This window comes from Gadus morhua, chromosome 22 (genome assembly GCF_902167405.1).
Source record: "Gadus morhua chromosome 22, gadMor3.0, whole genome shotgun sequence".
In the NCBI taxonomy this organism is placed as follows: Eukaryota; Metazoa; Chordata; class Actinopteri; order Gadiformes; family Gadidae; genus Gadus; species Gadus morhua.
This window is the reverse complement of record NC_044069.1, coordinates 9,632,867-9,658,695: the sequence shown is the minus strand read 5'-3', so window position 1 is coordinate 9,658,695 and position 25,829 is coordinate 9,632,867. Positions and strand designations below refer to the sequence as shown.

At 43.6% G+C, this 25,829-nt stretch overlaps 3 protein-coding genes across 3 annotated transcripts; 1 reads left to right on the top strand and 2 right to left on the bottom strand.

Annotated features, from left to right (window-relative positions):
• Positions 1–2,975: 2,975 nt before the first annotated feature.
• On the bottom strand, positions 2,976–5,556 carry tpbg1b (trophoblast glycoprotein 1b). Its single transcript, XM_030348147.1, has 2 exons — positions 4,978–5,556; positions 2,976–4,757 (listed from the first exon to the last, which is right to left on the bottom strand). Exons 1-2 carry the CDS (start codon positions 5,235–5,237, stop codon positions 3,905–3,907), a joined length of 1,113 nt encoding a protein of 370 aa, XP_030204007.1. The 5' UTR covers positions 5,238–5,556; the 3' UTR covers positions 2,976–3,904.
• Positions 5,557–8,263: 2,707 nt separating this feature from the next.
• On the bottom strand, positions 8,264–11,860 carry tmem222b (transmembrane protein 222b). Its single transcript, XM_030348155.1, has 6 exons — positions 11,663–11,860; positions 10,931–11,015; positions 10,655–10,686; positions 10,343–10,439; positions 9,831–9,961; positions 8,264–9,293 (listed from the first exon to the last, which is right to left on the bottom strand). Exons 1-6 carry the CDS (start codon positions 11,809–11,811, stop codon positions 9,206–9,208), a joined length of 582 nt encoding a protein of 193 aa, XP_030204015.1. The 5' UTR covers positions 11,812–11,860; the 3' UTR covers positions 8,264–9,205.
• Positions 11,861–18,932: 7,072 nt separating this feature from the next.
• paqr7a (progestin and adipoQ receptor family member VII, a) lies at positions 18,933–22,552 on the top strand. Its single transcript, XM_030348149.1, has 2 exons — positions 18,933–19,153; positions 19,773–22,552. The coding sequence occupies exon 2, from the start codon at positions 19,816–19,818 to the stop codon at positions 20,881–20,883; it is 1,068 nt and encodes a 355-aa protein (XP_030204009.1). The 5' UTR covers positions 18,933–19,153; positions 19,773–19,815; the 3' UTR covers positions 20,884–22,552.
• Positions 22,553–25,829: the final 3,277 nt, after the last annotated feature.

The window sequence follows — 25,829 nt, the reverse complement described above, 5'->3', positions numbered from 1 at the left end:
GTGACTGTGTGTTTGTGTGTGTGTGTGTGTGTGTGTGTGTGTTGTGTATGCGTGTGTGTGTGTGTGTGTGTGCGTGTGACTGTGTGTTTGTGAGTCTGTATGTGTGTGTGTTGTGTGTGTGCGCGTGTGTTTGTGTGTGTTTATTTGTGCATGTGTGTGTTTGTGTGTGTGTGTGTGTGTGACTGTGTGTTTGTGTGTATGGGTGTGTGTGTTGTGTCTATGTGTGTGACTGTGTGTTTGCGTGTGTGTATGTGTGTGTGTGTGTGTGTGTGTGTGTGTGTGTGTGTGTGTGTGTGTGTGTGTGTGTGTGTGTGACTGTGTGTTTGTGTGTGTGTATGTGTGTGTGTGTTGTGTGTGTGTTTGTGTGTGTGCGTGTGTATGTGTGCATGTGTGTGACTGTGTGTTTGTGTGTGTGTGTGTGTGTGTGTGTGTGTGTGTGTGTGTGTGTGTGTGTGTGTGTGTGTGTGTGTGTGTGTGTGTGTGTGTGTGTGTGTGTGTGTTGTGTGTGTGTCTGCGTGTGTGCGTGTTGGGTAGTGGGACTGGATGCCACAGTCAGCGTCATGCTGCTGTCTGTTGTGGTCTCCTTTTCAACATGTTGAATTTCCCACAGATGTGGTGTTCACTTTTAAGGCTTATTCCCTATTGTGGCTATTAAATCTGTTTAATGGCACCAAGATGTTTCCAGAAAAGCAGTTGCATAAAAGTATGCTTCCAAAAAGGGACTCTGACAAAAGATAAATACATTAAATGCATGTTGAAATGTATACGTTGAATGTCAAATGTCAAATGCATTCTCATCAAACAACAATTTGACTTTTGATTTAAGTTATTTTAAAATAACATTTTGAACTCTAACGTGTTCTCGTTCAAAAACATCTGATTCTCGAGAAGAAAGACGTTTTCAATTCCTTAAAGAAAATTATGCTTCCAAAACTCAATAACCAAATTAAAAATGTAATAGAGGTGAATCGAAGTGTGTTTTATTAATTAATAGCTAATGTGCAATGTACAACCTTATAACTTTTAAGTGGTCCAATTTCTCTTAACAAGTATACATGTCGAATTCATATAGTGGCCTCTCGTTTCTCATATAACGACCAAAAAGGCAGCAGGTAATGAACATTGAAAACACATCCCATCTTTTTCTATTGTCAAATGACATCAATTACCCGCCAGGGCTATCATATAGGCTAGCTCGCGTCGCGTGACTTTTATCGTGTAAAGAGCAAAAGAAAAAACTTCTCCCGGGGTTACCTCGCTCGAGACGTTATTAAGAAGGATGATACGCCTTCTTACAATGGCTGGACGGCAGAGCCTCGCTTTGTCATCGTGATAGGCTACTAAGTCCTATTACGGCGCAGCATAATGGACCTTTGAGGCAAGTGTGGGGGGGGGGGGGGGGGGGGGGAATGAGTATCACAAGACATCTTGGCTTTAAAAAAAAACAAAGCACATCTCACACATCTCGCCATTTGAGCCGTTCATTGTCTCGCGGCGTCGGCGCCTCAATTGCTTCCCACTCAGCGAGTAAATGCCCCCGGTTTTATGGGGTACTGCAGCTTGTAAAAATCCAATAGCCAAATGCTTTCAATGGCATTGACGTTTTACGTTTGACAAGCCTTCCGTTATGTTGGTTGATTGATAAAATGCTGTTTGGTGCTAAATAAGATGTGAGACACTGAGAATACAATTTCGATGGTTTTATTTCAATGGCATGCATTAAATACCCTAAACTCCATATATTTTATTTATGTATGCATACATACTGTATATATATATTTATTTATTTAATTCAGAGGAATTTGGCAAGACATAAAAAGGATAAAAATCCTAACTATAGGCAGATTAGGGAACCGGGGCTGAGTTCAAACTCATTCTGTCACTTCTGTTTATTCTTCTCCTCTTTCTCTCTCTCCCCACCATCTCGCCCTTATGACCTCAGCGTCTCTCTCTCTTCTCCGCCTCTCTCACATGAAAAGAGCCACGCAGCCTTCTAGTGGTTCTTTCATCTTGGAGAAAACAGGACACGTGTGAAAGTGATCGCCTCCTTCATCTTATTAACATTGCAGTGTTTAGTGGGGTCCCCTTTGCCTCAGGCCTGGTACCAATTCCGCTCTCTACTACTCTGCCCCCCCCCCCCACCCCCCCCCCCTACATTATCCATCAAAAGTATTGCTAGAGACATTTCCAAGTCTTTGTTTACGGACCGCCTCTGGCATTCCTCGTATGTGCTTTATGACAGGCTTCCCCCTCGTAGGATGTATATGGGCAAACAACCTCCAAATGGACGACAAATAAAGGATTACGTCCTTCATCAGATGGGGGATTAAATTTCATTCATAACATTTTTTTACTATAGGAATTCATTAAAACATGCTCTTTCATCGGTTCATTACACATGCATAGACAATGTGTTTAGGCCAGCCACAGGTGACGAGTAGGACTACAAAACAACCCGGCAGTCCTCATCAAACACTTCTCAAACGACATGAGGATTATTTGCGGAATGCGTTTATCTTGGAGGAACCTTCATGTTCTCTCCAGTGCTTGAGAAAGAAATGTGAGTCCTGTCGTTAGCTTTTCACCAAAGGAAGGAAAAACACATTGCATGGAAGTTATGAACTGGTGTTCGGGACTCATCTGTATCTTATCAGCGAGGGGGGGGGGGGGCTCCTAAACAGAAAAATGTGTAGAGAGCACAGCACAGGCGTCCCTTCAAAGCGGGCAGGGAGAGAGAGAGGGGGAGGGGGGAGAGAGGGAGAGAGAGAGAGAGAGAGAGAGAGAGAGAGAGAGAGAGAGAGAGAGAGAGAGAGAGAGAGAGAGAGAGAGGAGAGAGAGAGAGAGGAGAGAGGGTGGGAGATTGCTCTCAGCAGATTCAGAGAACCACGACTGGTTCTCATCATCGTTGACAATGAGGAGGGAGAGAAGGAAGTTTGAAACAAAGAAAAGTTTCATGACCAAAGTAAAGAGGGGGGGGGGGGGGGGGGGGATGGGATGTTCAATTGATGAGTCGGTTAAGGACAGAGAGACAGACAGCGAGAGACAGACAGCGAGGGACAGACAGCGAGAGACAGACAGCGAGAGACAGAGACACAGCGGGAGAGAGAAGGAAAGAGCGGGAGAGAATCAGAAAGGGAGAGACGGTGAGAGAGGGACAGAGAGAGAGAAGGAGACAGAGAGAGCGAGAGAGCGAGGAGAGGAGGGAGGAACGCTGTAATGTGCGTTCCTGCGGGACGGCCCTGGGCAGCAGGGGGGCAGACCAAAGGCCCGGTGCCACTCCTGGTGTCCCAGGTGGAGATGAATGGGACAGCCGGGCACTAAAATGTAATGTCTGTCGGTCTCGGGACATACCAGGACATACTGTTTCACTTGCGAAAAAAGAGGCCCAGTTACTCAGACATCTACCCCAATAACATCTGTCAATGCATTTTTTATTCCTTGGCTTTGCTTGGTTTCTCGATTCCTTATTCTATATGCAAACCACTTCATCACGCACAGTCCAATAATATCTAAAAATCGAGTCTGCATCTTGGCATCCAACCAACAAAAGGCACTTGGCTCCAATTAAAAGCAAATCATATTTGTACAAAGCAAGAGAGTCTACTTGATGTCAGCGATTTGTGCACAAACCTACCAAACCGCGACTGCAAGTCTCGAGCGAAATAAGCATATGAGTTTGAAATCGGAGGGGGGGTCAACGAGAGCCTAGACATGCATCACCCTACAAAGCATGACGACGGGTCAACAAAATCCAAACGTATGCAATAGCTTTATAATATACAAATATATACAATTTTACATTCCCGTGGTAGAGGCTGGATGCATCGTAAGAAAAAAGTCACGCCCCCCTCTATCCCTCCATCCCTCCTCATAGTCAGGGGGGGGGGGGGAATCAAAGTCGGCGTCATGCGTCCGCGTTCGACGACACCTGCGAGAGGCGGGGGTCCGAGTCGATCTCGTAGCGGTAGTGGTAGCCCTCCCACACCTCGCGGCAGGCGTCGCGCGCCTCGTTCACCCTCTTCTTGATGCCCTTGCGGTTGAGGTAGAGCACGAAGAGGAACACCAGCCCCACCAGGCCCAGCACCAGGCCCAGGAACACGTAGGACGTCTGCAGGGCCAGGTCCGCCCCGGCCGCCCTCTGGTAGCACCGCAGGGTCAGGGTGGCGGCGGCCAGCAGCGTCACGTTCCTCATTGTGGCCGGGGAGGCGCAGGAGGGCGCCTCGGTGTCGCGCACGCGGTCCCGGGAGCGGTTGAGCCACAGGGCGAGGGGCTCGATGGCGCAGGTGCAGTCGAAGGGGTTGTCGCCCAGCAGGAGGCCGCTGGCGACGGGCAGGGCGTCCAGCTCCCGGAGCCCCTCCTCGGGCACGCCCTTCAGGGCGTTGAAGGTGAGGTCCAGCTCCTCCAGCCGCTGCAGGCCCCAGAAGGTGGCGTTGTGGATGGCCACCAGGGAGTTGTTGGAGAGCTGCAGCCGTCGCAGCTGGCCCAGCCGGGAGAAGGTGCGCGGGGGCAGGAGGACGAGGCCGTTGCCCGACAGGTCCAGCCCCTGCAGGGAGCCCAGGCTGGCCTGGCGTAGGGCGGCGGCCAGGTCGGTCACGGCGGAGTGGTTGTAGAGCGCCCGGCTGAGGTTGAGCTCGCGCAGGGTGTGGTTGTGCATGCTGAAGCCCTCTTGGTGGATGGCGGTCAGCTGGTTGCTGCTCAGATCCAGGTAGCGCAGAGCGCGCAGATCAGCGAAGGTGTTGGATTCCACCTCGGTGATTCTGGGGTACACCACAGAGGATTAACCAAATAGAGAGGGAGAGAAGATTCTGGACATTTTAGCTACTATACTTTGAAATGGAAATATTTGAGACATATGCAGAGCGCCCTGTGATAGCATGACAGAAATGTTAAATGTATATTTATTATTTTTCTATGAAACCTCAGAGATATAATAGGCATACAACAGGCTTACACACTGTCTGAGAAAAAGCGTTTTACCTGTTATTGCTCAGAGACAAGTTCGTGACGTTATCCAGTCCCTGGAAACATGTTGGACCGATTCGGCTGATGTTGTTCCCTGTGATAAAAAGATTCCTCGTATATCCAGGGATCCCCTTCGGAATGGTCTGCAGCTCTTTGGACACACACTTGACCGTGTGAGCCGCTTCGGAACATTCGCAACCGGGAGGACAAGACGCGCGCGCGTAAATGGAACACACCAGTGCACACAAAACCATGCGTTGTGCCAATTCCAGCATTTTGGAGAGAAGGCTACGGTATGCAACGCCAATAAATTATAGGAGTGGTCATCAATGAAAACCACAACATTTAAAAAATACCGAAACTTGCGCTGTCCTCGTCAGCTTGCCTGAGACATCCTGCTCCTGTCCCCGCACTTTTTACGTCTGGCTGTGAATGTTCGACTTTGCATTTGTGAAGCCCCACGTGTGAGTGGGAGGGAGGGTCTGATTTCCATGAGAAAAAAGTGGGGGTCTCGCCGTTCTTGTTTTTTTTATCCTCGCCGTAGCACGCGGGGCGTCGCTTCTCTCGAACAATGAAATTAAAGGACCATCGCGGAGTGCGATCCGTGGGGAGGGGCCTTTCGCGTGCCCCATCCGGATCTCCGCCCGTCTCCCTCGCGCACTCCCGATGAACAAATGGTAAAGCATCAGTTGGATGCTTCAGTGCTACGGTACCAGCATACTCTGATCACAGTCATATTTTTCTCTTTCCTTCGGTACAACGTTCAGACAAATAAACTCGTGGGTTTCTGTATAATACGATATAAAGGAATTCCTGGACCCCTTTCTGAGTCTAATATTGGCTGTATCCCACCAGGTGATTCTGGGTGTCCTGGGAGAGCTCTGATCATTCACTCCAAAATTCTGTCACTCTGATGACGACTAAAGACTGTTTAATAAAATACGAAAATGAAGGGGGTGCTGCAGACAAGCATTGCCAATATAGCCTAAAGGCATTGGTTTTTGCATTAATTCCCTTCAGGAGGAGGCGAAATTAATAAACCCCTAAATTTGCCATTATCAATCTATAGCACGCTGGTGTGAATGCATAAAATGAACAAAGCTTTCATACAAAAGCAGTAATCTTTAATCGATTTTTAATAGACAACAAGGGTTTTATTATGATGAGTCATACATTCACAGGCCAAAGATTCACTTGAAGGCTAGGCGATACATTCTTCCCCTTAGGTTTCATCTCTCCATTATAAGTGTTCGACAGACTATGCTGTGGAACAGAAAGCATATGAATGAGGTCATAGAGAATCAAGAGTGGTGTTCACAAATAGTCACATATATGGACAGGGCCGCTGGTAAACTAGCGTCCTGTCCTTTGTGTCTGTAGGGAGTGAGTTGAGTGGAACCACAGGTCTCCACATTCCAGGACCAGGCTCTTAGATACAAGGCACCTCTGCGGGCAGCAGTCTTAAGTCCATGACAACAACAAAAAAAGGCTGGACCATATTGCATTCCTGCACATGCACTTTGATAACATATCAGATACTTCTTTGTCGGTGTCACAAATTCACAATCCTTTCACAGGGCGAGGTTATTTCGTTGTGGTTTTACCCCACGTGTTAAGTCACGGTGTCTCATGGGATAGGGGTGGGTGAATAAAACAAACCCCAAAAACACACACTCATCGATCTAGATGGTGCATAAAACACTGCCTTTGCTACATAACGCTGCGGACCTCACATAAACCCCTGCTATTAATAGCCCCGCAGAAAAGAAATACATCACGAAATTCAGAAAAAATAAAATAATCCCATTGTGTATCTTCTGAAAGTATCTGCCAAGAAGTGATTACTGCCTCCGCGGCATCTTTTCCTGCACTAACACAGAGAAGGCTCTGGCTGTATCAGCCTTGCCAGGGATTCCCAGAGGGACTCAAACGGCATTTCTTGCTCCTATTATATACCATGGACACAAATAGAGTCCACCCTATCCACCTATTAAACATAATAAATCTGAGAAAGATATTTTGAAATAAAAAAGAAAAAGCAGCAGTGATGAATTACCACTGACAAAATATAGCAGCAGTGCATTCAGATTCCAACTGGCTTCTTGGGTGGAGATTCACCATTGCTGCACTGTCAGCAATGACTGAATTAACCCCAATACAGCCTTTGTAACGGTATTGTTACAAGCAAACATAAAAAGCACAACTTTTCAAGTAGTTTACCTTGGCAACAAGCAAAACAAAGCAGGAGTACAATCAGCTTCCACCCAAGCACCTGTGAAAAGAACTACACAACAACTCACAACCTTTGGAAACTAATGGAGGCAGTTCACTCACAAGGAAATGTTTTGTGAAGCCACCACATACATGTGAAACGTTTTCTCTGCAAAAATACATAGGTCCAATGAGACTTATATTATTACATACATGCTGGCATGCAAGCACACGCAGGCACACAGTAGAACAGTGTCTGAGATTTGTTAAAATAGTTTCAGTCAAAACTAAACATAACAGGTTCTAGGACACAAAATTTGAAAAAATATGAATTATTAATTTTGCTGAAATATTTACAGCTGCTCAAAAAGGTTGTGAGCATTGGTTAAATGTTTGAATCAACCCTCTGTCTGTCCTGTTAAAGGGCTGGGGAAACTAAATGAGGCTGTTCCCAAACAGGCCATTTTAAACATGAGACTATACGACCCTGCTTTGAGTTAAACCGTGGAACAACGGGCCCTAGATCAAAGCCGTAATGTTGCGCGGTGGAGAGACATTTCACAATGACCTTCTAATCTGATCCACGGTGCTGCGACTCTGCGAGCAGAAGAAGAAGAAAAAAACAACAAACCAAAAACAGCAGGAGCCCCGGCCGTCAGTAGCCACAAGAGACTCTCAAGAGTGAGAGTGTGTGTGTGTGTGTGTGTGTGTGTGTGTGTGTGTGTGTGTGTGTGTGTGTGTGTGTGTGTGTGTGTGTGTGTGTGTGTGAAAGTCCTGAGGATCCTGGCTGCCTGCTGTTTCTAGCTAGCCCTGTAGCCACAGAGAGGGCTCAACCCTCCTCCTGTTTGATTACAAACAATAAGGGGATTTGAATCCACTCACTACAGCCATGGCAACGGATTTTGAGTGCCCAACATCGTTTGGGATTATTGTAGAATAATACAAAATAAAAAAATACCTCCCCCAAAACCCACCTTAGACATTGAAGGCTGCAAGGTCCATTAAAATAACAAAAGATAAAGTGCTTAAGTGAATGCTACCAGATCTTTGAAAAAAAAAGAAAAAGAAAAAACATATCCATGAAAAAAACTTTTCCTGGGCAATATTTGTACACTGTATTTAATGTAAAGATTTAAAGAAAGGCAAAAGCAGCTGTGCTACATCAAACAATGATATATATTTTTTAAACCAGGTCAATAAAGGGGACACATCTTCCTCAATACCCGTTTAAAAAAACATAAATTACCTGCTACATTAATAAGCAGGTATGCTAACCCCTTTAAGGACACTATTCAGGTTGGGCGCATAATGCATGTATAAACATTTGGCACAATATAATACAAAAGCAATCAGCCATTCATTCATTCATTTACAGCTACAGGTTATGGTCGCCAAGAATAGTCGAGGTTTCTCCGATTATTTTGCAGTTGATCAGATATGCACTTAGTTAGGATATCGATATTGTAAACCTATCAAAGTTATACCGTTGTAAAGGACATCTAAAAATACACAATATTGACAATATAGATTCTATAGAAACAATTACTCTTGTTTTAGAAGATGCAGGCCTTTTCGGTATTTCATAGTAAATAGTGTTAGTATCAAGGATCCAATGCTACAAAACAAACACCCCAAAAAACAATAACAATGCCGCATTCTAACAGTTTACATGTGGGCACTGCATCAAAACAAGCATGTTGCCAACGTTGTTAATTCCTAATAAGGCATACGTTGTTCAGAGGGCAGGGTTCCATCTCCTCTGCTGTTTTAGTCCTCAAAAATATAGAAAAACGCCATCAACGGAAGCACGCGTTTGCGGAACCTCATCATTGCGTGTGTTCATTAAAAAAGAACCAACGGGGAATATTGAGTGGTGTCTGGAACGCTACTGAACACAAAAGTTCAACAAAATAAAAAAAAAACACCTTCCATGGCCGAGAAGGTCATTCGGACTCCAGGGCTTTGAAGGGAGGGGGGTTGGTGAGGTCGTGACCCGGTGCACCCTCCCCGATAGTCCTTCTGTGACCCCAGGTCACCGCAGGTTAAGGGCCAGGACCGCAGTGAGAATGACTCCCACCAGCATCAGGCTCGGCAGCCAGGTCTTCAGGAAGCCGGCACAGCTGAGTTGTGGAAGCGGCAGGAAGTGATGTCATCGGAGAAGCACAGCCCGGGAATGGACAACAGATTGACAGAAATTAATAAAGACAGGGGATCATCGGTGCTTGGGCGTATGTAAATACTTAGAAACCAGACAGACACTCGCATAAAGGCAGCAGAGGAAAGAAATGCAAATGCACCTTTTGTTTGTTATAAAAAACCCACTGGTTTTTGTGATTGTGACTGTGACTTGCATGCCTGCAGACTTGAATTATATTCCAACCATGAATAATATTGATTACACAGTCGGGATGGGGTCTTTTTCAGAGTGCTACTTTCTCAGAGATTTGCCATTGCAAATCAAATCCTGGACGATCGATAGCCATCCCACAAGCAAGAACGCCCCTTTGATTGGGTTTCCAGACAAAGTTTGAAACATGTCCTTCTGAACTGGCATCGACCCGCTCTATAGGGCTCCACACCATCCAGAACCATAACGTTTCCTGGGCTCCAGCCAACAACAAGTCTACCGACCCCCATATGTTCTCAGATGGTCTCACCTGACGTGCTTGCCGTGGACGAACGCCAGCAGACAGAGGTTGACCATGTTCCACGAGGTGCTGTTCTCGTAGCGCATCAGATTCAGCGCCATGGCGACGTGTGAGTGACAGTTGTCGCAGCAGAGGTTGTGCTGGTCGATAAAAAAAATAATACATGTTTCAGAATTTTTACTTGTGGTAACTGGTAACTTTTTCTTTTGCACCACATAAGGTCAAAATATGAATCATAATCATAGACGAATTAGGGGCAGCAGTAGCTCAGGAGATGGAGTGTGTTTAACTGGTGACTGCAAGGTTGCTAGTCCGATCCCTGGCTCGGAGTGTCCCTGAGCAAGACCCCTAACCCTAACTGCTCTCGACGAGCTGGCTATCGCCTTGCATGGTTGACTCAACCGTAGGTGTGTGAATGTGCGCACTATATAAATGCCGTCCATTTACCATAATGGATAATACAATAAATCCTGAATTGCAGGCCTGCTGAGGGGTTGTGCGTTGGTGGAGCTGTGATTTACCATGCGGTGCTTGTACTCCTCTGACGCGTCGCTGACGGCAGTGTCCCAGGCGTTGGAGCCGCCGGCGTGGACCTTGCTCACGTCAAGCATCCAGTATCTGTGCAGGAAGAGGCAGTGAAAGAAGGGTCCACACCATCTCTGGAAACCCTAATTCTCGTTTCCTATTGTGTTTTGTCATTTCCAAGGTGAAATGACTTTATGTTTTCAAAGAAACACGATAAGCCTGCACAGGTCTGATTACAGGTATATGCCTGTGTACAGGCATATGTGGAATAGTTTAATTAGATGAAATACATTATTTTATCTACTTACTTTGTTGGTCTCCCGAAGGCCATGTTGTCTTCCTGCAAAGGTAAAATAAAACTTTTTATATATTTGTTAAATTTGACTGCCAACTATCAAAAGCGGAAAAAAATGGAAGGACTGGATATAAGTTATTATATGGTAGATTCAGCCATCATACGAAAATAATCCTATTATTCTATATATAAGAAAACTTTGAATAATCAATAACAGTGGGTTTCATAGGACTACAGCATACTCTCCTGGACATGACAACAGTAGTTGAACCTACTAGCGATTACTCACCGAGACAAAGTAGGGTCCAGCAAAGTCCCGGATCACACCGGAGGAGGTGCAGATCCCCATGTGTCCAATAAAGGGAAGCAGCCATCTGAACGAAAAACAACAACATGAAACACACAGTTTTAAACCACAGACGAGCACGCACAAAGCAGAAAGTTGAACCCCCGGGGACATTAGAAACCTCAGTGACGTAACCGTAATACTAATCTGACCTAATGGTCGAGAGGATCACACTGGCTCGCTTCTGACAAACGAGTGACTGTAGTGGTCAGATGATGCCAACGGAGTCCAGTACTGGTTGTGAACATCGAACAAGCACATACTACAACAACGACAACAGTTGGATGGTATATATATAGTGTAATCTAGCCAAACAAAGGTTGTGCCCATTGCTCAACATTAATATTAGAGCTTGAACTCGTTTGTGTGATTACTCCAGTCCGCTGATCTTGGCATCATACAAAACGAGTGACGCTGTCGTTGTGTGACCACCAGACCTGTCATCGACACGACTGACCGTCAAAACAGCGACCGCATATACATCCATAAGTCACGATTACACATCCGGTGTTTCCAGGTTGTGTTATTGCTCCATTATAGACATGAGGAATGCCCAAACGTACACAGTTATGTGTAGCATGAGAACCGGTTTAGCTAGCTGGGGCTGTGAATCCCTCCGTCTTAAGTTTGCCTAAAAGTACACACACACATGTGCATGCTGCGATACACACTCACGATAGCACGGGGATGGGCGTCCACACGATGCAGAACGGGTAGCGGCTGAGGTCGGGGTTAACCTTCTCGAAGGCTATGCGATAGTTCTTCATGGTGTCTATTGTGTCACTCACATCCGCCATCACACCGCTTAGAAAGATGAACTTCATTCGCCCTACTTCCTGGCAGCCAGTCCTTCTTTGGACCGCCAGTGGTTGCTTCCGGTGTTGTGACGTCATGACCCTCCTGTTTGGGGAGCGAGCCAGATACCCTCTTCACCTAAAGATGGAAAGGACAGTTAATATTATGTGTTGTGCTGTTTTCAACCGCAGCATTTTTTTTGAAGACACATTCCTGCTTCATATGCATGCAATGCATATTAATTATTATTTGTATGTGTGTGTGTGTGTGTGTGTGTGTGTGTGTGTGTGTGTGTGTGTGTGTGTGTGTGTGTGTGTGTGTGTGTGTGTGTGTGTGTGTGTGTGTGTGTGTGTGTGTGTGTGTGTGTGTGTGTGTGTGTGTGTTTGTCAATCATCATTTTTTAGTTTGTATTATTGTACAATAATTCCAAGCGATTTTTATGCACAAAATCCTATGTAAGTATCTTAGCCATGTAAGTGAGGAGCCTACGTTTTGAACTCTGATTTGGAAATCCCATATTAAGTGATCCAGGTCAGAAAGCCCAAACAGATCATGTCCCGGTGTTTCAAATAAAATGCAGAATATAATCACTCTGATCCAGTTACAGGCTTCAAGATATCCAGATCCTGATTATCAGCGCTTTACAGTTTTTCTCGATGGAATACACACGAAAAATGGAACCATGCACACAATTCTGAAAACTTGAAGCTCATGTAGCCTATCAACTACAAGACTGCAGCCTGCAAAACTCTGAGCACAATTCCACTGTTATCAACTATAGGTGTACAGAATGATTCTGCGAAGCTGTGATTGTGAGTTTAGCCCATTGGAGCTCATTGGATAGACAAATAGGCATTGTATCCTATTCTGGAGCATTAGCCACCCTGCAATACAGTACATGTGATATGGTATAGTACTGCAAATATTCTAGATACAGTCTAAGTAGAGTAGAAAGTAGAGAGTTGAAGATATACCTGATTTCCAGTCGGAATGTCCTTATTATGGATGAAACTGTGAACCGGCTTAGATTAGGGTGGACTCTGTGCCCAGATTCCCTCATAGTCAGACCATGGTTTATGACATGGTCCACCAAAGTTGCTCTTATGTCATCGGAAATAATGTTCCGTGCACGGCCTCTTCCACCACCTCCTCCTCTATGTCTCTGTCCTCCTCTTCCTCCTCTACCTCTGCCTCTTGCTCTTCCTGCATCCATGCTTGCAAAGTTCTCCAAATGGCTTACTGTAACTGAGGCCTTTTTGTAGCTGGCTGCTTGGTGTTCAGTTTTGGAAGAAAGTGTTTTCAGGTGTGTATGTAAGTATTTTCAATTAACCAATGTGGTTAGGATATGCATATCCTATTCTGATACGGTCGGTTCAATGCAATATTTGTATGATATATTCTCAGTATTGTATTACAATATGGCAACAGTCTTCATACTTTATGTACCACCTAATTGCAACTTTAAAAAAGAAAGAGCTACTTCTAAACAATTTTATTGGAATATGTAACATGGACTCATAAAGCCAAAACATATGTAAATAGTATTTTGATGGAAGTGTTTTGAATTGATCCCACCAGTGTTTAATTGATGCTCTCTAAAGATACTCATTTGATAACTGTGTTTACTGTTGGTGGAAAAAAAACAGTTTTGAGAAAAATTTGTGTCGTTTTAGCCAAAATGATTAACTCTTCTCAGGTTTGTGTTTAGAGTTTTGAGAATTTGATCTATAGTTTTAGAAAACTTGTTTAAACGATCGAGCAAAACTGTAAGACCTGCCCCAAGGTCTTTAACAAAGACAGAGAGTCACACGTTACTAGATGAAAGCTTTTATTTGATGGAATCTATGGAATCTATAGACTCTTTGAGTCTAAATATTCCAGGCTTGTGTGTGATCCTACTCTATGGGTCTCTCTGTTGTATTTACCCGAACATTAGATTTAATCAATGCCCACACAGCATTTATTGTGTGGGCATTGATTAACTTTAACATGTGAGTCAATAAAACAGAGAGACCCATAGAGAAGGATCACCCCCCAGCCTGGGTTTAGTTACCCACACGTGATATTTCATCAATGCCTACCCAGTAGTTATGTGTGGGCCCAACCCGAACCACCGCTGGTGTTCGGAGGAGGCCAAAGCCATACATCGCTCATAGACCGACATGTGCAACAGAAAGAGATTGAAGTTTAGGGTTTGTAATCTATTTCAACAATAGTTGAAATAGATTATGACACAATAGTGTCATAACAATAGTGCATCTTGTAAAGAAGAATGCATAGGAATGTTTTTATTACGGTTTGACTTTAAATACATCCTGGGAATAATCGAAGAACACAACCGCTGGACACTGACAAATACTTTCTGAGGTATATATATATATATATATATATATATACCTGTATATATATATATATACATGACGAGAGCCACCAAGTCACGGGCTCACACAAACACAAGAGCCCGTGACTGTGAGAGCGGTGCAGCCATAGGCCTGCTGTAAGGTTGAGGCAATCGAGAGCAATGGAAGAATTGGAAACGGGCGATACACCCATGGGATCCGCAGGGTCTCTGTGTACACTAGCGGGCCCCCATTAGATGTGACAGGTGATATATTGTGTGAAGGGCAAAAACAAACTGCTCAGCAAAAGTGGGAAGACGAGACGTTGATAAACGAAGGCACCGCGGGCTCATCATAGCAGAGCTGAGGGAATCCTCCTGCAGAATGTCACTTCAATATCTGTCCCGGCCCGTACAACCCCAATTAGGGGTGAGATGTGCTCCTTCAGGGAGCTGGACTCCATGCAGCCCCTCGCTCCAGTCACAGGTCTGAAATGTGAAATGTGAAATGCCACAGTGCTACCCGTTTCAAGTTGGCTTCCCTTAACTATGTGGTTACCCGGCTATATAAGTGGGAGAGGTCTATAGGGAAACGGTTTTCTAAGCAGCTCAAGAAACAATCTTGATTTTGAAATTGTTTTGGGTGTCATATTCGCCAGAGAACAAGTAGTACAGTACTATACAGTACTGTAGCAGTTTTGTTATAATGAAGTGCATCCTATGCACATATTACCTTTTCATCATAACACCTTATCATTGATTATAGAATAATTGTCTTTTTCTTTTTAAATGAGGTGGTTGATTGGTCCCAGGAGGAGTATCATTAAGTTTCACTGAACCCTCCTGACGTAAGCGATCGCAAAAAAAAAAAAACTGAACAGAAATTAGTTATGACACTCCTACAATCAATTCTTCACATTTCAGTTCTGATGATGATTTAGTGTCCACAGATGGAGGAAGGTTTCTGACATTGTTTATTCGACCCTCCTGATCTCCTTTATTCAGCTTTGCAGCCTTGGTTGACCTCTGTTGACAACAAACAATCATTCAAACATGTGCGTTGCCATTTTTTCATGTTTTTTTTGCCATCCATCAATACAATTAATTATTGATATTACAGAATTGATTGACTCCTTGCTGGGCTTACAAGCTATTCAAAAGAGACGCTTTTCTGCTCTTCTGTTAGTAATGAAAAGCTTGACATTTTATTTAAGGTTTTACGTTGTTTTACCAAAGGAAACGGCGCCACTTAGTGGACATATACAATAAGGTTTCAAAATATGATTATAGACTCAATTTATGCTGGTGGCGGTAAAATGTTGTGCTTTATACAGTGATAAACTTAGAGTGATACTTTTTTTCCTTCCATACTGATATATAAGTAAATATGTTAGAAAAATACATTAAATTCATAGTCAATGCTTATTATTTGAGGATACGATTCGTAACCTCAAATAATAACCACAGACAGACACTTAAAAAATGATGGTATAAGAATAGCACCAGCAGTACAAAAGGAAAATAATGCAAATACGCATATACAGTAGACAATAAAACTGTGACTATCCATATCAAATGGAATCTGTATCAACAACATTATTAGATTATAGTATTTTGTCCATGTTTAGAAGCCAATGGGGCATGTTGGCATGACAATAGACAAGATAAGAGAGAATAAAGATGAACCCATGAGGGGAAGGTCATATGTTCTAGCAGCATTTTAAACCAACAGGCCAATAGAAATAAAGGCATCAGGGATTGGGAGGTCGGCAGTTAGACAGGAAGGAGGTGAACGTGTTATCTGTGAAATAGGATGTCATTTATGGGCAACTCCATCCAGCTCTTCCTCGCTGACAAGTACACAAGAAATGATGCATGGAAAACTAGCACAGATAAAAATGACAACAAGTTGTTTATAGCAGACTCAATGACAGTGATGCGTTGTTGAACCCTGAGGCGGGGAGTATAAAAAGTGGAAATGTGTAAAGATGTGAACTTTTCCGACGTATTATCAATGAATCATTGAAAAGCTTGGGTGCAATTTATGGTAAATTGTAATGACCAATGAGGTTGTATGATTTGAGTTACACGTCATAAGTCATAACCTTATTTCCAATCAAAGGGCATGTTTTAATGAAGAATGCATTATTGAACATGGCTGTACAAAATCCACAAATGTTTGCTAAGTAAACCACTCACTCACATCAAATTGAATATAAGCGAGTTAACCTTTCACCCTCAGTCCCAAGCTACCGAATAGCTGTTGTGATTGTAATTTATTTATTACAAAAAATACATTTGTGCCTGTTCTGTTTCCCCTCCTCTAAAGCACTTCAGTATGGACACTTACCGCATTCAGGTCCCAAATTGAAAAATGGGACAATGCATCTGCCATTTAGATTAATTGAAGATGCACATGTGCAAATGCAGCGAGAAGGATTGTTACAATCAGAAGATGTATTTGCATGTATGGTACATGTATCGGTAAATAAGTAGTTGCATATTTCAAAGGATTTCATGCTGATTCGAATTTTGAAACAAGAATAAAAAATAGATGCTTTATTATCATCGTTATTCAAATCATAGCCAATTTAGATTTCCTGAACCCCTGAATGCACACAAGACCATATGATCGGCAATTTTTTGTTCTTTTTATTTCCAAAATGATCAACCTACCTTCAGGTAATGAAAACACAAATTCAAAAGGCATTCAAAATGTCAGTGCATGGTTCCTCAAGACTTATTCACTTATTCAACTTGTAATGCAGAGCAGAAAATCTGTTTCCTTAAACACTCTTGAGTTGCAATAATAATGATCACAGAAGTTATAGCTTTTTTTTTGCGTTAGTAAGTTTGAAAAGAAATGGCGGTTTGGGCTGAGGGCTGACCGTCCAACTTCATCCAGATGTTGGCTTGTGAGGCTGTGCCCGGCTGGAACTGTGTCAGAAGGTCTACAGACATAAACATGTTTGTCATACTCCTCCAGTGATTGAATGCTCTTTGGTAGAACTCCACGAGAGAAGTAAGAGCTTTTCACCCCCATTTCTGACTCATTTCCCTCATCCATGTACACAGTCTTTTAAAATATGCAAACAAATGTGTCCACACTCATCCCCAAATGCTTTTTGCACTGCTGACTCCCACACACGCATGCATGCACGCACGCACGCACACACACACACACACAAAACCACATACAAACAAACCGAAAAATACATAGCCATTACAAATATGAGCTCACTGGAAAGTCAGTTCCTATCAAAAACAGGAGTAGACATGTCTCCTGTTTAACCTAACATCTTGAGTGACTTAGACTTTCCTCAAATTTTAACTCAACTGTGTTTGAATTCAAGACTTTTACTTTACTCTTTACTAATTTAAGAGGTCTTGATCCATGCAATTTAGTGACACCGGATTAAGGATCATTAAGGAGACGTTAGGGCCAAAAACCCACAACCTTTCCCCTTGGAGTTTGATTCCCAAGCCAGCCTGTCCTGATTTGAGAGTATGCTACTTTGGTAAAAAGGAGGTTCTCTGTCAAACTTCTTCACCAAATATTTGGATGTATAGAGAAAACCCATGTTCAACTCAAGAACTACTAGTTCTAGTGTTGATAATCTTGTTTCGTTTTCTTTGTGTCCACATGTTAAAGCTGAAATATGTACTATTTTACAATGTCGTGAGTTGTGATTAGTGTATGACAAAGACAGTATAGGCCTACATGTAGAATTTTATACCTACATAGTGTAGGCCTACATAAGTCTAGGCCTAGTATAAGTAGACCTAAATTATGCTACTTGAAACCCACTTCAAGATATTTCCCAAAGCAAATATTTTTCACTTGTAAAAAAAAAAAAAAAAAAAAAAAAAAAGAAATATATATATATATACATACACACATATACATATCAAATGTCATACATGGACATGCTTAAGGTGATTTTGGCCTAGGCTACCAAATGAAGAAACGTTGGTGCTTCGAGACTTGTGGTTGCTTATGGGTAGAATACTTTCCAATTAACTCACAAATCCGGTTTTCCAACCGCATGGAAGGACTCCATTCAGTGGAGCTGGGGTTTGGGGGGTCAGGCAGCCCAAGGCCCGCTGTGGACCAATTATGATTACGTAACAGGTAACAAAGGAGTGGACAAATCGGTTTTGCTTCAATAAACCAGCGATCCTATCATCCTAACCACTTGTATCATTCTGGCAGGCAGCATGTCTGCTCATTATCCAATCGTTTCAGACATTCCTCACAGGTAGCTGTTCATCCAAATGTTCATCCGTTACACAATCAACATTTGAATACCTCTGTTCACGTTAAGTGGTGCGGGAATTTCATTTAAATGATGTTCAAATTCTGATAATGCTCTATTTTGAAGGGCGATGAACTTGTTGCCACTCTGTGTTAAGATTTGCACTTCTTGGAAACAGTTCCTTATCCGTCCCAAGTTGCATATCCAAACATCTCACAAACAGGTACAACTAAAACTGTTTTCTAACATTTAGATGTTGTAAATGTTAAGCTCTTATAATCCAAACTTTTCTTTCTCCAGGGTCGCACTAAAACCTAACAGACAGGGAGGATTGGTAAAACCAACACGTCTCTCTGTCTTTCGTAACAGTTTTCCCTCCTCAAGTACCTAGCTTGTACTCCATTATAACTGAAACCCAGAAACTAAACGAGATAGGCTACTAGCCTCACCAAAGCTGTCAAAAACAACATGAGTTGATCGTTGATCGTGTGTCATCGACTGACATGAGGACCGATCGACCTTGTATTCTGGCTCTTTGCACGGAAAACGGGCCCGCCTTTTTCCTGTCACTGGACACCTTGCAGTAGAGGATCGAGCCACCCTGTTGGTGTTTCTCCACAACGTCGGAGTTTCATCACCCCGTGGATGAATCTCCAGCCCGTGGGTGTTTCTCCACGCCGTGGGCGCACTGGGAAGTGTTTGATCCGAGACGGGGACAAGACCAGACGTCTCCTGGAAGGCGCGGTGTCGTGGATCTGATTTGGGGTGCTGTCGACTGTAAGTAAGAGCGCATACCTTCTGTCTTCCAAAGCAGCGTGAAAACTTTATTACAAACTCCCCTCAACGGACGGGCAGCTGACCTAAGTTTAGCAGTAGTTCAGAGTTTGGCCGTAGTTCAGCACGTTTTCTAAACTTGCGGACACTCATAAAGTTATTGTATTTTTATTGAATTTGTGAAAACTCTGACTATGTTTTTTGGGTTGGTAGAGCATTATAAAGTAACTTGGTGTGACATGCCTGAAAACAACGATCAGCAGGAATGAGAAAACATATCAAATTAACTTTTGACATAGGCCTACGCCCTGTTGAAATCTAACGTTACACATTAACAGATACGTTTGTCAAATGTATGTCAAATGTATGAAGCAACTTTACTGGCTTGCTTAGGAATCCCATTGGACAGTGTGTAACAAAATTATAGATTTTACCTAGTCAGATGTTAAGAAAAAATAAATAATATTTTTTTTTCTAAATAAACTAAGTAGCATAGCTACAGGGATCGGAAAATCCTTTTTGGGCGAAAGGTGAGCATTTTACCCCAGATGTTAATATTGCTTTAGATAATTCATCTGAAATTATCTATCCCGATCATCACTCAACACCCATCCAAACCCAGAACCCAGAACGCTGTAACCGCCACCACCACCAGCACCACCAGCATGGCAACCATCGCCATGGATAGAATCGGTCGGCTGTTCATCAACCTCCAACAGCTCCGGCAAATGCCCCTCCTGCTGACCCAAGCGGCCCCCTCCATGCCGGCCAACCTCCGGGACACCGAGGTGCCCCGGTACTTCCGCGAGGCCCACGTCCACTCGGGCTACCGGCCCCTGGGCCAGTCCTGGAGCTACTACCTGCGGTCGCTCTTCCAGCGCCACAACGAGACGGTCAACACCTGGACCCACCTGCTGGGCTTCCTGGTCTTCCTGCTCACCCTGTGCCGCCTGGCCGAGACGGTGGACTTCGTGGGGGACCCCCACGCCTGGCCCCTGCTGGTGCTGGCCGTGTCGGCCATGGGCTACAACGGCTGCAGCGCCGCGGCCCACCTCCTGGGCGGCAAGTCAGAGCTGTGCCACTACCTCTTCTTCTTCATGGACTACATCGGCGTGGCGCAGTACCAGTACGGCAGCGCCACAGTGCACTTCTACTACGCCCTAGAGGAGAGCTGGCACGCCCGCGTGGCCGGCGTCTTCATGCCCGCCGCCGTGGTCCTCTCCTGCCTCTCCTGTCTGGGCTGCTGCTACGGCAAGTTCTGCAGCCACAGCCTGCCCACCTGGGTGCGGCGGGTGGGCCAGGTGACCCCCTCGGCGCTGGCCTACGCCTGGGACACGAGTCCCGTGTTCCAGCGGCTGTTGCGGTGGTCGGCTGACGACGACGAGGCGGCGCTGTGCTTCCACCTGGGCCAGGTGGTGTTCTTCCTTTCCAGCGCCTTCTTCTTCACGTACCCGCTGCCGCAGCGCTGGTTCCCGGGCCGCTGCGACATCGTGGGGCAGAGCCACCAGATCTTCCATGTGCTGCTCAACCTGTGCACCCTGAGCCAGATCCGGGCGTCGCACCTGGACTACCTGGGCCGCAGGAGGCTGTACTCGCGTCTCCACGGCGAGGGCGAGGCGGGGCTCGTCGTGGGATTGTACGTGGTCACCGTGGCGGCGTGCGTGTTGATCGCGGCCGGTATGGTCGTTAAAGTCAAGCGAGTGCTGGACGGCAAAGTGCAGAAATGCAAGTGAGGGTAAGGAATTTGTGTTGCATGGTGAATTCTGGACTGGCCTGGGGGTTTGACACATGGTATGACCCACGGTTGAGACTTACCAAAAACTGCAAAAAGTGTTTTGTTCATTCATTTTCTGAGATGACAAATAAGTATTGTATAAGTTTAACACTGATATTTGTATATGATAATATACTTGATCAGCCTAAATAATTTCTTGCACATTTACGGGATTATAGCAAGGCCATAAATGGAAATATCTTGTATTTACTTTGTATTAAATACAAATATAAGAATATTTTACTATATAAACCCTTTATATCAGAAGCCTGGCATTTTATCAAAGTTACAGTTAAGTGCCATTATTGTATTTTTAGAGAGAGAGGATAATTCTCCCATGTATTATAGAAAAAGGGACAGCAGATTTGCCCCCTGTAGGACGGTCAGTACACTGAATAAAGATCTGCTATTTTGGGTTTGGTAAAACAGAGCTGGAGGGTAGAATATTATAAGAAATGTGGTTTATGCATCATATTGAAGTGCAATGAGTGCCAATATAACTAAGTCCGAGCAAGGATATGAAACTTTGTGGACTTTTGAAATGTTGACCTTTTGATTGTCAGGCAACCACAAAGAATATATTCATAAAGAATATAGTATAGCTGCTGTATCTCAATTTATATCAAATTGGATCAATACTGTGTTTTAATAGAGCCCTCCCAACCATGCACTAATCAGGCTGAGATCACTGTATCAAGTGTAACCTTGGAAAAGGAAGCTCCTAAGCTTTTGATAAATGCTGGCTTGTTTTTGGACCGCGTTTTTGATGACCTTTGGGTTACGATAGGAAAGTCTAGACTGTGTTGCTATGCATATCTGAGGCATGATATTTTTTGCTATCGCTAAAGAGGTACTTTGCGTTAACTACAGTAAATAAGAATAATTAAGGTTTTCACTTAACTTACTTTTGGCATTATTCATAGACTTTTTTTTTTTTTTGTTATTTCTCTTGGTATTCCACCTGTTTTCTAATGGTTAGCCTTGAGACTGTTTGCAATAGCATTTTTCTGGTCCGTCGAATGCTCAACCGCTTTAACCAAACATAAAAAAGACTGATTTTGTCAAAGGGTTTGGATTTTTTTTTTTATGTTGAACCGTGCAGTGTATAGAAAAATTAATGATTGTTGGTGATTTCATTTTCTTTCTAAGTAATTGTGTGCAGATGGAACGGGTGTGTGGAGAGGCGGGGCAGTTTAATTAGTGTTGTTGTCGCCAGGTCTGGCTTATTTATCTTCATCTCCGGCTCCCTTCCCTGTGTTCTGAGCCAGGCTCTGACGCAAGCGTAGACCACCTCTGATTGGCTCCGGCTCAGAGGTCTCCATGGTGAGCTCAATTAAACAGAGGTTGTGCACAGAGGGATTTAATAAAGGTGTAAAGAAAAAGATGCTGTGTGCGCATTTGTACATACAAGCCAACGCATTAGTGCACCGTGTACGTTTGTCCGTTTGGGGATCTCACAATTCTCAAACACAAAATGTTAACATGTTTACAAAATTAAGGCAAGGACAGTAGTAATCAATTTGGAAGGGTTTGAAATGTGAATGTGAAGTCTGTATGTTTAGGGACCAATACAATCATTATCATATAATACAAATATTAGAAAATAAATATACTACTGTTGAACATGATATGGTGCCTTCTCTTCTGTTGCACATTGATGGTCTATTATGCGTCATGTTTCTCTGGTGGGATGCAACAGCACTCTGCTTACATCGACAGATGACTGACCTTCTAAACTGGACGCTATAGTGTTTTCTCAGGCAGGTGCAGTAAAGGCGTCATTAAAGTGCCATGGTCCCCAGTGATATTATTTTATCAGGGCCCCCCCTCACCAATGAAGCACCATCACGACTCAACTATTTCCCTTCCACCCCGCACAAACATCAGCCCTGCTTAATTTGCATCCAATAATGCATCAACCGTCACCATGACTGCATTCTGATTTTATGACTGTTGAGACATCAAATACAAGTCATATCCCCATCAAGCTCAAAGGGAAGTGTACGTACATACAAGATAAGGAAATGGCAATGCGTCACAAAAGGTACGGACCAGTTCATTGAAGGGTCACATCCATCTGGCCCACACATAATGCATGCATATGCACGCTTGCAAACACAAACACACACAAACAGATTAAAGCAATTCCCTTAGCCTCGTCAGTTAAAACGTCAACGTTTAAATGGCCACAATAAAAGGGAACATCCAAGTCCATAAAAAAGCTCATAAAACACCTTACAATGATGAAAAAACATTGTAAGTGGAAGCAATTAAAACAAAATCGTATTTTAAAAGGCAACTTAATCCAAAACCTTCAGTATTTTCATAGGAAATTATCTAACAAGAGAGATGCAAACATTCTTGAGACATGGAGTCAGACTGATAAGACCCTGGGTCTGGGTGTGGCTGCATACTTTGGTTGTATTAGGCAATCAAGTGATGGATGCGAAGATCTACGATATTCATATATTATTCCATTTCAGGTCTGCAAAACATGTGGACATGATGACCTTAGCTTTCCCCCATAGTGAACATGAATGTGGAAAAGGTGTCCTATTCCTCTGAGGTCGGCCCCAATTAATCAACAGGTTCAACAGAACTGACGGGGTGGGCCCTGTTCCCCTCTCCTCGGTGGAGCAGCTGAGGTCAGAGCTGAACAGACTTCGACCAGGCAAGACAGTGGATCCGGACGGTCAGCCTGAGTCTGAATTCCCAGCTGTGTGGAGTACACGTCTCCAACCCGATCCTAGTACTGGGGAAGACATCCTACGTGGTTCCTGTACCGAAGAAGATGCGGCGTATCGACTCCAAAGGCTACAGACCGAGTCAGAGGCGATGACTTCTGACTGGATGAGGCCCTTGAGAGATGGCACTGGTTCACCTTCAGCCCTGGTTGAACCATCATTGGACCCCCTTCAGTTTGCCTACCAGCCAAAGGTGGGATTGGATTACGCCTTCCTCTTAGCATTGTGAGTGTAATGTTCTCTATAATAACCACTGTGTGCCTAAGGCATCTCCAAAAGCAGGTAGACACTCCCCTGGCGTCCTGGATTGTGGACTCCCGGAGTGGTTGGTATGTTAAGACTGCAGGGCTTCATGTCTGACACTGTGGTAAGCACCGCAGAGGCCCCACTGGGGATAGTCTGTTCCCCTTTTCTGCTTAACCTCGTACTTACTTAAGACTGCACTGGTGCGTTCCATACAAGACTGACTGACTGTGTGGATTCATCAAAACAAATTAGGCACCACTATGCAGTTTTTTTTCCTGTCCTTTTTAATCAATGTCCGCGCTGCCATCTAGTGGCTGAAAAATGAATATTTCGTTTTTTTTGATGTAACAAAACTACCCATTTTATTATTATTATTATTTTTTATAGAAATTAACCATATGGTTTGTGTCTTCATGTTTTAATGCATTTTCCATATTTTCTGTAAATAGATGAATAAAGGTCAGGCTGTATTGTTAAACTTTACACCACTCTTACACTTATATGGGTGTGTGTGTGTGTGTGTGTGTGTGTGTGTGTGTGTGTGTGTGTGTGTGTGTGTGTGTGTGTGTGTGTGTGTGTGTGTGTGTGTGTGTGTGTGTGTGAGTGAGTGAGTGTGTATGCGCACGTGTGTGGCGCTCATATCTCACACACCAGGTGGCTGGAGAGATAGGAAGAAAATAAACCTTTCCCCTAGTGATTAATTTGATGAAGTTTTTGACACGCAACAATATGTTTTGAATTAATACGCCTAACTTTAGTTAACATAAATGATAAGCAATCTGAAATGACCTCTTAATCTACAGACTTATTCCCTACACCTTATAATAAACGTTGCTGTGTTTGTGTGTGTGTGTGTGTGTGTGTGTGTGTGTGTGTGTGTGTGTGTGTGTGTGTGTGTGTGTGTGTGTGTGTGTGTGTGTGTGTGTGTGTGTGTGTGTGTGTGTGTGTGCGCAGTAACAGTGGTCAGAATAAAGGCACAGGTGTAAGTCATGTGTAAGTAAGTACCAGCAGAGCCCGTACTTACTTACCCATCTGGTACCAGATGTGTTCGGCTGCCAGATCCAGATCGGCTCGGGGGTCCTAGATGCGCAATAATGACGCACTTCTGTAAACGATGTCATTAAATGCGCATGCGCGTCACTCAGTAGCCGGTGCGTCACCGATATGTAAATGTATTCATTGCTATGAAGTAAGTAGTTATTTAGCTGTTGATAAACAGCTTTTTCAATGATTTTGCTTGAAAATGGTACGTTAGATATGGGCCTATAATTGTTCATGAGTGATGTATCTATATTGTTCTTTTCTTAGAAGTGACTTGGTGACTGTTGATGACTGTTGTTTTTAACAAGCATTGATTTCATACATCTACAAGTAAGTCATTTATTTGCTATGCAAATGTATACAATAAATCCAAGGCATACAAATGCTTAAAATAATACCTTAAATGGTATTGGTATTAAAATGTATTTAATCAATCCTTCAAATGTCTTAAAAATCCCAATACATTGGGATTGGGATTTTGTCAGACATTTTTTTCTCATGTTATTTATAAATCCCCAAATAATTTAAGCAGAAGCATCTATCAGTCAAAAATGCATCTCACATTTACACTTAGTCAGTTAGTTCAGTATGGCATTTAATGTGGTTTTAGAAATTCATGTCTAAGTCTATGACAACATCAAGATTTCTGTCTTGGTGTGTGCTTTCTAACATAACATCTGTGCACTGACTTTTAATTGTTCATCCCTTGCACCAAAGACCATTACTTCAGTTTTTTCATTGTTCAATTGAAGACAATTTTGGCACATCCAGTGATTGAAATAGTTATTTAGCTGTTGATGAACAGCTTTTTCAATGATTTTGCTTAAAAATGGTAAGTTAGATATGGCTTGATGACTTTTGTTTTCAGAGCCTG